Source organism: Urocitellus parryii, chromosome 6 (assembly GCF_045843805.1).
Source record: "Urocitellus parryii isolate mUroPar1 chromosome 6, mUroPar1.hap1, whole genome shotgun sequence".
Classification (NCBI taxonomy): Eukaryota; Metazoa; Chordata; class Mammalia; order Rodentia; family Sciuridae; genus Urocitellus; species Urocitellus parryii.
In genome coordinates this window covers 134,524,083-134,535,866 of record NC_135536.1, presented here as the reverse complement: position 1 = coordinate 134,535,866, position 11,784 = coordinate 134,524,083, and the positions used below count along the sequence as shown (strand labels likewise).

Below are 11,784 nucleotides of genomic sequence, written 5' to 3'. Positions count from 1 at the left end.
TGGCAAGATCAGGAACAGTACTATCCCAAGAACTATTGGAACAAACCATTCCTATATGGCGGGTGGTGCAGGTGAAATTCTCATATTAGAACATTAAAAGGGGAAGCGAGTCCCAGGTGAACATGCAACTATAGTTTTCATAGAGCACTTAAATTTGAATAAAAATACTTAATGGGCCTTTTAGAGAGCAATCAGATGACTTTCCTTTTTTTTTTTATGTCAGCCCCTCGACTTTCCTTTCTGTACTCTCCAGTACAGGCGCTCAAGGTGCTGGCGTCACTCCAGCTACGCCGGAAGCGGCCGACCGGAGCTGACTGGGGTCAATTCAAATCATGCAGGTTGTGAGAAACGCGGGGTCGAGGATCTTGCGGTCTTGGGCGCTGACCCCGACGACCGGGTAAGAACGATTGCCTTCTGGAGCCTATGGCTGTCTTCAGGACTGTTCTCCTAACAGTGTCCTATATGTTACTTGGGTTCCGGTGGCCGGTAGGCCGGGGCTTTTTTGAGCTTTCCTTCTCCGCAGGATTGTAGTCCGAGACCCATCCCGGACTGTCCACACCGGAGCCCAGGTACTGCAAGATGCGGCGGCCAAGCCGGAAGTTGAGGAGGTGGCTCCGAGCCACAAGAGCTTCAGGTGAGGGCCACTTCTGGTCCAACCCTTTGGAAATACGCACCCATGCAGTGTCAGAAAACCAATGAATTCCCACTCTTGTCATTTGACTTCTGTGGGGCCTTGTGCAGATCTAAGTCTTATCTAAAGTGGGGGGTAATACTCAAGATTATGGAAATTATAAATGAGATGAGCTCTGGCACAAAGTAGCTTCACAGTGAACATTAGTTGGTTGAATGACTGAATGTCAGAATCTGTGTATAACAAATATGAGCTTTCTTAATCCTTTTGAAATGAATTTCATGTCAAATTAACAACCTCCCTCCTCAGACACAAAATGGAAAGAGTGGGGTGACACACTATGGAACAGATTATCCTGCATTTCTTGGAGCTGATTAAAGGTCCAGGGTGAGTTTTGTGTTCAGCCCTAGAAACTGGCACCTTGCTTCCCAGCAGTGCCACTACCTCTGTGTGCAGGGAGTGTATATGTCCACTTACCCTCACATCCAGTACAATGCTAATTGCTGGATATATAAAAGACTATTTCCCTCCTTAGTAGCATAGGGTCGTCCAAGAAAGGCATATGTGCAAACGTTTTCAACATAATCTGATTAATAGTATAATGGAGTTAGAACTGGTTGGAAGTATGAAAGAATAAGTATCCACTCCCAAGAAAATCATGCAAGATTATGGTAAGACAGTAAGCTTAGTGAATTCAATGGGAATTCAGCTGGACAAGATAAAAGGGATCATTGTAAGCAAAGATAACAGTCTGTGAAAAGGATGCCTCAACCTTCCAAATAACTGGCATTACACTTGTGCACTACCATGCCTGTCATGGTAAAGGTATTTTTCTGTCACCCTAGAGATTTCATACTCTCCACTGCAGACAGTAAGAAGCTGCTGAAAGGATTTAAACCAAGAATCTGTTGCAATCATTCATTCAACAATGCCAGGCACTATTCAAAGTGTTGGGGTTATAACCCTGATCAAACAAGCAGGGCTTTTTTTTTTTTTTTTTAGCCCTGCTTCTATGCAAGTTAAATTTTAGTGGGCAGGATACAATAAATAGAAAATAAGTAAAATATGGGAGTTATAACAGTGGGAGGTAGGGATACCAGCAGGCATGTACAACAACATTCTGTAGGGCTCACAGGCCATCTCTAGAACTTTAGCTTTTACTGAGATGGAAAGCTACTGGGGAGTTGAGTAGATGGCTGACATGATCTTGCTTACTTTTTAAAGAGAGTTTATTTGCTATGTTGATATTAAATCACAGGGAGCAAGGATGGAAGCTGGAAGAAATCTTCCAAGGAGTTAGAATAATAAATAAAAATAATTTAGGCAAGAAACAATGGAGGTTTGGGCCACGGAGATGGCTGTGGAAGTAACATAAATAGACTGATTTGTTAATATAAGGTGTGAGAAAAAGAAGAGAGTGAAGAAATACTCCAAATTTTTGGGCCTAAACAACTGGAAAGATGGAGTTTTTATTTTATTAATATGGAGAGGACTGCATGAGTTTAGGTTTGGCTGGTTAAATTGGAGATGCCTAGTCACTAAATGGAGATATAATGAAGTCTGTTAGAGATTAAAGAGATGTAAAAGAACCAGCAAGAGACAAGGAACCTCCAGAGAGGTAGTAAGAAAACCAAGAAAGTTTTTGTTGTTGTTGTTTTTTGTTTGTTTGTTTTCAGTGTAGTCAAATGGGAAATCAGTGTGTCAAACACACTGATATGATAGGTGGGTGAAACAATGTCAAGATTGCACATTGGATTCACGTGTGGAGGTGGCTGGTGACCTTGATTAGAGCACATTTAGTGGAGTGGTAAAGGCTACTGTCTGATTAGAGTGGGTGCAAGGAGAATAGAAGACAGGAAAAAAATGAATATAGTTAGTTCCTTAAGGAGGCTTTGCTGTAAGAGGGAGTAAAATAATGGGCAGCTCAAGGAATCTTTGGGTTCAAGAGGTTTGGGTTTTTCCTTAGATTTTAGATATGACAGTATGTTTTGCTGCTAGAATGATGCATAGAGAAGGGAAAGAATGAATACTGAAGTGGAACATTGCCGGAGCACTGTCCTTGAGGGACTAATAGGCAAGTGGAACATGGTAATGGGATAGACAGCAAAGGCTGTGGGCACAGGTGTTTGGTAGTGGGAGCCAGAAGAAATTCTGATTGCTGCTCTTTCTCTGTAGAGGTCATCAGCTGGCATTGAGGAAACAGGAAGGAGTTGGAGGTTTAGGGAGACAAAAGAAGGAATAAAAGAGTCATCCAGAAAAATTGAAGGGTAATTGGACTAGGGATGATTGCCAGGCAGTGCTGAGTGTCCATCTGATGCTAGAAGTCATTCACATAGGGGAGTGATTCTCAATGGGGATTGATTTTGCCCTCAGAGGACTTTTTTGCAATGTTTGACAACATCTTTGGTTATCAAAATTTGGGGACAGTATTTAGTGGGTAGAGGCCAGGGATGCTGCTAAATACCCCACAATTCACAGGGCAGCCTCCTAAAACAGAGAATTATCTTGCCCAACTGTCAATAGTGCTGAGGTTCAGAAGCCCTGGTAGAGAGGTTAAGTCAGCATTACTATGTATTTGCACAGCTCAGAATGACTGGCAAGGTGGATTTGACCACAGTTAAGGATTTGCTAGGAGAATACAATGAAGTAAGAGGAAACAGCATCAAGAGTGTCTGCAAGGGAGTAATTGTCAGAAATTGGCCACAAGATTTAGTCTAGGTGAGGAGAGAAGTGGGGACATGAGGAGTGTGAGGGACAATGGAAGGCTGGTAGAGTTATTGGATTGTAAGTCCTTGTGAGATTGAAAGATCCCAGAGTGAAGACAGCAGGGGAAGTGAGTGGGTGTGTCAGGAGGTGGTTGCTAGAGAGTGTAGTATTTGAAATCAAAGTTATGATGGAGTTACAAGTATTGGTAATGACAAAGGTTAGGTGTGACCAGGGCAGTAAGAAGCCAAACTAGAACAGAAGATGTGATCACTGAAGGAAACAATGTTTAGAAATAGAAGCCAACAGGAGTTTTGTTAAGGACCACTAAGCCAGGAGCTGTGGTCTTTGCCTTTTTCTACATTTGTTTGCATTTTTAAAAAATTATCTCTGGCAGCAGTTACAAAATGGTTTGCCTCTCTACGTTTTCCTGGTGTGAGTGTAAATAGAAAGAGGTAAGCAACCAGTACCAAAAAGCTTTGTCTTTTATGTTTAGGGACTTCCTTAGATAAACCACTTGTTTGTTTACACATTGAACCTGGGAGGTTTAAAGGCCTGATCTTGCCTATGTTTTCAATTAAATGGCTCAACATCTGAATCCTTCCTAGTTCCAAAACCATAGTATCTACAAAAGGCATTACACTCAGACTTAGTAGGTTTGTGTTTGTTGACCCCCAAGTCAACAGGGGGTAATTATCAGTAGGGAAATGATTATCATTTCTTCCCCCCGCCACCCATAGTACAGGGATTGAACCCTGGGTCATTTTACCACTGAACCACATACCCAGCCCTTTTTTACTTTTAGAAAGTCTCACTAAGTTGCCCAGGCTGGCCTTGAACCTGCAGTGGTCCTGCCTAATTCCCTGAAGCCAGTGGGATTACAGGTGGGTACCATCACGCTACACCCAGCTGAAATGATCATCTTATAAATGTTAATGTCATCTACAAGATTCACCCAATTTCCATCCCAGCATATAGACTGATAAGCCAAAGCATTGGGAGGTTCTAAATCAAGATCAGACCCACAGGAAAGAATACACTTGTAACTAATGTGCTATTGTTTTGTTTTGTTTTTGAACGTTTCTCTTGGAAAGCCAGTAGGGCTGAGGGAGAGTGGCAGAGTTCATTGTAGTAAAAGTCGAGCATGGCTGTGTGGAGTACACACATGAGTTTGATGTGGGTGTACGGGCAGAGTAGAACAGTGGGTTTTCTCCCATCTGCAATACTGAATGACATCCATATGTGTTTAAATTGTGAAAAGCACAACTTTGTGAGTAAAACTCGCAACTAAAGCAGATCTCCTAGGTCCACCGCCTGACTTCTCTTGCCGACCTTATGCTCCTATTTGTACCTGAGCTTCTCCATCTGAAAATAAAAGAGTACTTACCCAAAGAAAACTAGAAAATAGATCAGGCAAAGCCAAAAGGTCTTGAACTCAACCACAATGTCTAGGCCAGTGCTCCCAACCCTTAGTGCACATCTGAGTCACCTGGAGTATGTGTAAATAGGTTCCCAGGCCCCATCCTTAAGTCTGAGTGGCATTAAGCATTTGGATGCACCCAGGGGACTCTGCTATTCAGTCCACATTGAGAGTCGCTGGTCTGGAGTTGGGGTTAGCAAATTATGGCCAATTGTCTGTTTTAGTAAATGAAGTTTATTAATTTGCTGTTGTATATGGCTGCTTATGTGATAGCATGACAGAGTTTAGTAGTTGTGACAGAAGCCAGGCGTGGTGGTGCACACCTATAATCCCAGCTATTCAAGAGGCTGAGGCAGGAGGATCTCAAACTATAGGCCAACCTGGACAACTTAGCAAGAGCCTATCTCAAAATAATTTTTTTTTTCCTTGGAATCAGGGATTGAACCCAGGGACTTAACCACTGAGTCACAGCCCCATCCCTTTTTTTCATTTTTCATTTTAAAGCAAGTTCTCACTAAGTTGCCCAGGGTCTTGCTGACTTTCTGGTCTCAAACTTGCAATCCTCCTACTTAGCCTCCTGAGTTGCTGGGATTACAGGCATGTACCATCACACCTGATTCCAAAATAAAATTTTAAAAGGGCTGGGGATGTAGCTCAGTAGTAGAACACTTGCCTAGGGTGCACAAGATACCAGATTTTATCCCCAGTACCATAAATAAATAAATAACCCCCTTGGCCTGCCAAACATAAAATATTTTTATCTGTCCCTTATGTGCTGATGTCTATAATTCTAGGGGATACTTGGTTGTAGTTGGACATAATATCTTTTTTTTTAATTTATTTATTTTTATGTGGTGCTGAGGATCAAACCCACGGCCTCGCACATGCTAGGTGAGCATTTTATTGCTGAGCCACAACCCTAGCCTGTGGATTTTTTTAATAATAATGATGAATGTTAAAATTACTTTATCTCATTTTTATAAAGTATAGATAAGATATTGTTGGGTTGATGAAACAAGAAACAGAAGTTTGACTGTTTTTGAATTGCAGAAAAAGTAGTCCATAAAGGACTTGAAAACAATAATATAATTATGCTACCAGAGACAAGAGGAGGTAAGGAGTATCAATTAAATTTCCTTTTCTTATAGTAGAAAGTTACTCCATTTGTCTGAGGTCAACAAGCTGAGAAATAGCCCCAGGCTGGGGATGAAACTTGGTGGTAGAGTGCTCAGCTAGTACTTGTGAGACCTTGGGTGATCCCCAGCATTGCAAAAAAACCTAAGAAGTACTGTGTTCACAAATATTGGAAGAATTGAAAAGGAATTATAGGGGCAGCTGTCTTCAGAGTAGGACAGGGCTGTTGTCTTTCATCTGGGTTCATCTGTGCCATTTGATTTATTAATTTCTTTAACCATGTGATGTATTTCTTTGATTTAAAAAAATCCGGGCAATTTTAAATAAAATGTTTTTTCTACTTGCAGCATTTACCCTCCAGTTCCAGGCCAGGAGAGCTCTCTGAGATGGGCAGGAAAGAAATTTGAGGAGATCCCAGTCGCACACATTAAAGCATCCTACAACAAGTAGGTGGGAAGGGAAGCTGTTCCACCCCTTGTCGGGTCTGGGTGCTGTGTGATGATGCTAGAGCTGGGGTTCCCCAGGCAAATACCTCTTGTTTGGGGAAAACAACTTTGTCTTTACAAAATTTCCTTAAGTTTTAAAGAAATACACAATCTCTTTGCCTTCTTGGGAATAATATTTCCTGGTCCTGCTTAAAGGTTGTTGGAGGGAATATATTAAGGACGATGGTTCCACTAATATGGTGGTGCACACCTGTAATCCCAACTATTCAAGAGGCTGAGGCAGGAGGATCTCAAGCTGAGTACTAGGGAATGGGGTGGATGAAATATGAATCAGAGAGACTTATAAATACATTATTAATAAACTAACCCTTATATAAAACTTCAAATACATGCTCCCCCTTTAATGTTTGGGCCACTATGCACTGACTCTTGCCTTGTAGGGGCTACCTGCAAATAGTAAATTCAGAGTGACAAGACTGGTGTTCTTGTGTGGCATATAAACAGATGTCCAAGGTGTTTGGTCATGTGTGGACTACAGAAACATTGCTGGCATTAGTGACAACCTCACAGATCAGGCCCTCACTTGGAAATCTGTATTTGGTCACAGCCTGACCACCAGGCAGCTTAAAGAATAGTACAGGAGACCGTAGTCACTGGCTAGAGTGTGTGGCAGAGGAAATGCTGTAGGATCCATCTGTTGGGTAAACTTGAAATGAGAGCAACTGGATTTTTTTTTCCTTTTCCCTCTCCCCGTCTCAAGCTATTAGGGACACAGGTTAGATCCATGCTTTTGTGTAAGTGTCTCCTCTTTCTCCTTCTCTTCCTCCTCCTCCTCCTCCCACCCCTAGATGTCTCAGTGGCATTTTCTACACATCACTGTTGAGGTCATCTCAGAAACAAGCAATGATCTTACCCTCCTGTTCAAGATAGAAAATGCAAGAAGCCCTGGCAGGGGGAATTGCAGAGCTGAGCCAGGCCAACAAGCAACTAAGCCCAAGGCCACCTCCCAGAGGAGGCCCATACAACAGCCTCTACTCCCCTCTGCTCTGAGCTCCCAGGCAGCTCTCCAGACCAGAAAATAGGGGGATGATTACTGAAAGGGAAACAGAAGGCATGTCTTAGGATTTCTAAAAGTGATTCTTAATTGTAATTTAACATTTTAGAGATAATTAGGGAAAATGTTTCACTTATTTAAAATTACCTTTGATCACGGAATAGAGTGTTATAATAAGCATAAGAATTATCCAGTGTGACAATTTGATTATGACAATCATGTTGTGGGTTTTGTTTTAGTATTCCTTCTGTTTTAGATGTATGAACTGAAATATTTGCAGATGAAATGATAGGTGTGAGATTTGCTTCATAATAATCCATTGGTGACGGGACTAGGAACAAGGTTTATAGGCAAAGCTAAATTGGAGATGAGTTGGTAATTGAAGCTGAGTGATGAGTCCCGGGTTCATGTACTCTTTTCACTTGTGTAGGGAAAGCATATTTGAAAATTTCAACGAAAACTCTTTAAAAATTCCCTGATAATTAAACATCTAATTTCTTAGGAGGGGGGAAAAAAAGACAAGGACATCACACCTAATTTAAATGCCAGCTACGGGGAAGGCACTTCCTCTGGTGATGCTTAACCACCCTCAGATTGTGGAGCTCTCTTCAGATCATATGACTTGTCAGTTTTCTATTAGGCTTAGGGGATGATTCGACCCTTCCTGATACTTCTTAAAGGGATTTAAAAAGCATTAAACTCAAGATAAAGCAAATGAATTTCTCTTTCTTACTCGGGCTTTTAAGGGCATAGTTAGATCTCTTTTATTTCCCTGAACAATACTTACATCCATTTTGTCTCTTCTCCTTTACCCAGCACACAGATTCAGGTGGTCTCTGCCACTCACCAGCCCCTGGCCTTTGCTTCCTGTGGCACTGAGGGGTTTCGGAATGCCAAGAAGGGCACAGGCATCGCAGCACAGACAGCGGGCATAGCTGCAGCAGCAGTAAGTACACATGCTCTGTGGTTCTGTCTCAGTGTTTCCACTCTTTGCATGACTGATCAGTGCAAAGGATTCTCCTTGGTCATTCAGAAGCAATGAGGAGGTACCCTGTTAGATACCCTGACTCTGCAGGTAGCTTGAAGAGGTCTATGTGGCAGGGTTCTCTCTTTTTTTTTTTTAGCTTCATTAGAGGTAAAACACTTGGTTGTTTTAGGAGTAAGAGTCAGGGTGCTAAAGGCAAAAGAACCAAAGACCCTTCAATTTAAAGACCAGAAGGGTGAGGAAGGGATGATAGTACTCTACCTGGGGAACATGTGGCTTAATGAGGACTCACACCGTACCAGTTCCACCATGAAGTATAGTAGATTTTTCTAGAAGCAAGTTGTCAGTGTGCTGCTATTGAACAACTACTATGTTCCAGGCAATTTTAATTTATTACCATAATTCTTCAAAAAGCCTTTAGTATTATCTAGTTTTTCAAGAGCCAGTTGAGAATCTGAATGTGTGTGACTTTAAAGCCAAACTGCAGTTCAGTTCCCTGATTTGGATCTAGATTGGCCTATAACCAAAACCTGCATACTTTCTGCTATAACAGAGGCCTTACAAATGAAAATCTTGACCTTCAACTAAAATTCGATATCCAAAGATGTTGATTGCTATATAATAATGATCATCAAAAATCAAAATGCTATAAAGATCAAGTAACAGTGGCTTCTGCATGGTAAGTTATGTGTGTTTTTTAGTTTCTAGAAAGAATTGCCTTTATAATCAAGAAAGCAAAATTTAACTCTAATACTAATTAACACTTTTATTTTTCATGGTGCCGGCCCTTCGTACATGCTGGACGAGTGCCAGATCACTGAGCTACCCCCCCACCCCCCTCCAGCCCTAAATAACACTTTTTAAGTGGGTATTTAGAGTCAGTCTTGAAGTTCAGGGTGGTACCTCATGGTCTGAAATTCTACATTTGTGAACCTGAGAAGAATCTGAATGATATTTCAAAATCTCCATAAGGTGGCGATACTATCCTGAGTGAAAAGATCACAGTCAATTTAGTTCTTTGACTTTTGACATTCTGTGGTCTCTGCTGTCTCTGTCCTCCACTGCAGCCATCTCTGCTTTGCTTCCTTCTCTGATTCTGCCCCACTTCTTTCTTCTGTAGGTACCATTTCCCTCTTGCCCCACTATGGCAGTAGCAAGAGATTGGGGTGCAGTAACCCAGGCATTAACCACTTGCTGCTTCTTTCCAGAAAGCTACAGGAAAGGGTGTGACCCATATCCGAGTGGTGGTGAAAGGCCTGGGGCCAGGGCGCTGGGTAAGTAACCTCAGTCCTCCATGGTGCTTGTGCTTGCTTTAGTGAGAAAAATTGGGGCTTGAGAACTAGGTGTAGAGAAAGTGTAAAAGTCTCCGTTAGTGGATTCCACAGCATGGCTTCAAGTTTCTTTCTGTTGTTCCTATAATTTACTGAGCCCCTCAAAACAAACTTAGATCGTTTAGTTTAATTCATCAGACCCTTTTGAGTGACTACTGGGTGCCAGGCCCTGGGAATGGTTCCCCAGGGACCACCACAAACAGATCCCTAAGTGAGTGAGTGCAGTGGTGAAGCATGTGCCCATGGCACTGGAGTCTGTAGAGGGGTCCCACACCCTGCAGGGACATCTCTCGGACTTTACAAGAATGAAGAGGCCTGTGTGTGCGGATATTCCAGGGAGAGGAAATTGCTCAGGTGAAGCTACAAAAGATCCTTAAGTTGCGCCAATGTTCTACAAGGAGACTTTGTCCTCAGTTTATAAAGCATAAGATGGGAAGTGGCCAGTGTGATTTGAGAAGCACGCAGTATTGAGAGGTTGGTTAAGGGATTTGGGCAAGAGAGTTTTGTGAGAGTAGAATTAGATCAGGATAGTAGGTATCCCAAGCCCTGTTCTTCTCCCTTCCCTGCAGCACCCCATCCCTCTCAACCCAAGCCTGAGGTCCTGGGTCATCACTTCTGCAACCACACCAATCTCCTGTTTTCTGCTTCCAGTCTGCCATCAAAGGACTGACTATGGGGGGCCTGGAAGTGATCTCAATCACGGACAACACCCCCGTCCCACACAACGGTTGCCGCCCTAGGAAGGCTCGGAGGCTGTAATGGGAAGAAAGCCTGCTTGGAGCCTGACCTCAAGTCTCGCCTTCAGCTGGACCTTGTAGGAAGCTCCTGGCCAAGCTGCCTCCAGAAGAAGGCCTGTTGGAGACCCGTCTGGCTCTCACACAGCGAGCTCTGCCTCCACATACCACAGCCTTTGCCGGCTCTTCCGACAGGGGAATGTGCCCCACAAGCAAGTTCAGACCTCTCCTGCATTGTCAGGGCTAACTTTAGCATGCCCACTAACTGTGAAGTCTTCTATCAGTATCCAGAGGTGGACAGCAAAAAGCTCTCTATCGGGAGCCAAATTACAAGTCACATGCTTCTCTCCTACACAGGAGAGCTGAAGGGGCAGCTGAGGCCCAGGCTTCAGTCTCTGCTTTGTGAAAATAAAAGACCATCTGTACCATCTGTAGCAATTGTGAGTTTTTACTCTTGGAGTGACAAACTAATCCCTACTTCCTCCTAAAAAGACTGTGAACTGAAGCGAGACCTTCAGTGGAAGGGTTAAAGTGTAAATTTGAGCTGTTCTTTACCACACCCCTTCTTTGGTTTCACATATTTCTATTATAACCCTTCAACCAGGGTTTCCAGAGCTCATCTTACGAACTTTTCATACTAATGGCCTGTAATTTGACCCCAAATGGAAAGCATTTTTACTATCAATCCCTGGATTCTGACAGAAGATTTCAGTCAGTGCGCATGCTTAAAGTTAGCCCCAACAGTACAGGATGGTTGTCTGCAGTTCAGATATTCTGGTAGTAGACACAGATTCCCCACCCTCAAGTGGCAGTTCTTCCTAGACTTTGACAGTCCCAGCACCCAGGAGGGAGTATATCAAAATGGAGAATGGTGGGCTTAGAAATGAGAGAATTTTCTAGAAACTAGGGAAGATGGCAAGATGGGCTGTCCTGTACGTTAAGCACTGCTCCCTGAAATGGCTTCCTAGAAGAGAAGGCACCATGGAGTGTACCTCCATGCCCTGCCGGTTGAGCCCCAGAATCTGCCTGTACTCATCATAGTGAAATCCACAAATACCCCTTCACATTGGCAGGAAGAGCTGTTAGAGGTAGAGAAAGGGAAAGACTAGGAACCCAGATTGGAGCTTAGAAGGAAAAATGTTTCCCTTCTACCTTATCTTATTCCTCAGTAGGATCTATCAAGACTATCTCGAGACTAATGACTAAATAAACCTGACTGGAGGTTTCTACTTTTAAAGCCACTACCAAAAAGGAGTTATATTCTTTTTACCATAAAACTACATATAGGGGATGTGGGTGTAGATAGTAGAGCACTTGTTTAGAGTGTATGAAGCACAGAATTCAAT

The 11,784-nt window shown here is 42.8% G+C and overlaps 1 protein-coding gene across 1 annotated transcript; it reads left to right on the top strand.

Moving 5' to 3' along the window:
• Nucleotides 1–274: 274 nt before the first annotated feature.
• Mrps11 (mitochondrial ribosomal protein S11) lies at nucleotides 275–10,864 on the top strand. The gene is made up of 6 exons (XM_026388139.2): nucleotides 275–397; nucleotides 524–634; nucleotides 6,236–6,334; nucleotides 8,205–8,334; nucleotides 9,582–9,647; nucleotides 10,356–10,864. The coding sequence occupies exons 1-6, from the start codon at nucleotides 333–335 to the stop codon at nucleotides 10,461–10,463; spliced, it is 579 nt and encodes a 192-aa protein (XP_026243924.1). The 5' UTR covers nucleotides 275–332; the 3' UTR covers nucleotides 10,464–10,864.
• The last annotated feature ends 920 nt before the right edge of the window (nucleotides 10,865–11,784 follow it).

Excerpts from the sequence above, each read along its gene's own strand:
- Mrps11 (XM_026388139.2), top strand. The coding sequence starts at position 333 with ATGCAGGTTGTGAGAAACGCGGGGTCGAGGATCTTGCGGTCTTGGGCG. Across the intron at positions 635-6,235 it reads CCGAGCCACAAGAGCTTCAG|CATTTACCCTCCAGTTCCAG; the intron begins GTGAGGGCCACT and ends TTCTACTTGCAG. Across the intron at positions 8,335-9,581 it reads CGGGCATAGCTGCAGCAGCA|AAAGCTACAGGAAAGGGTGT; the intron begins GTAAGTACACAT and ends GCTTCTTTCCAG.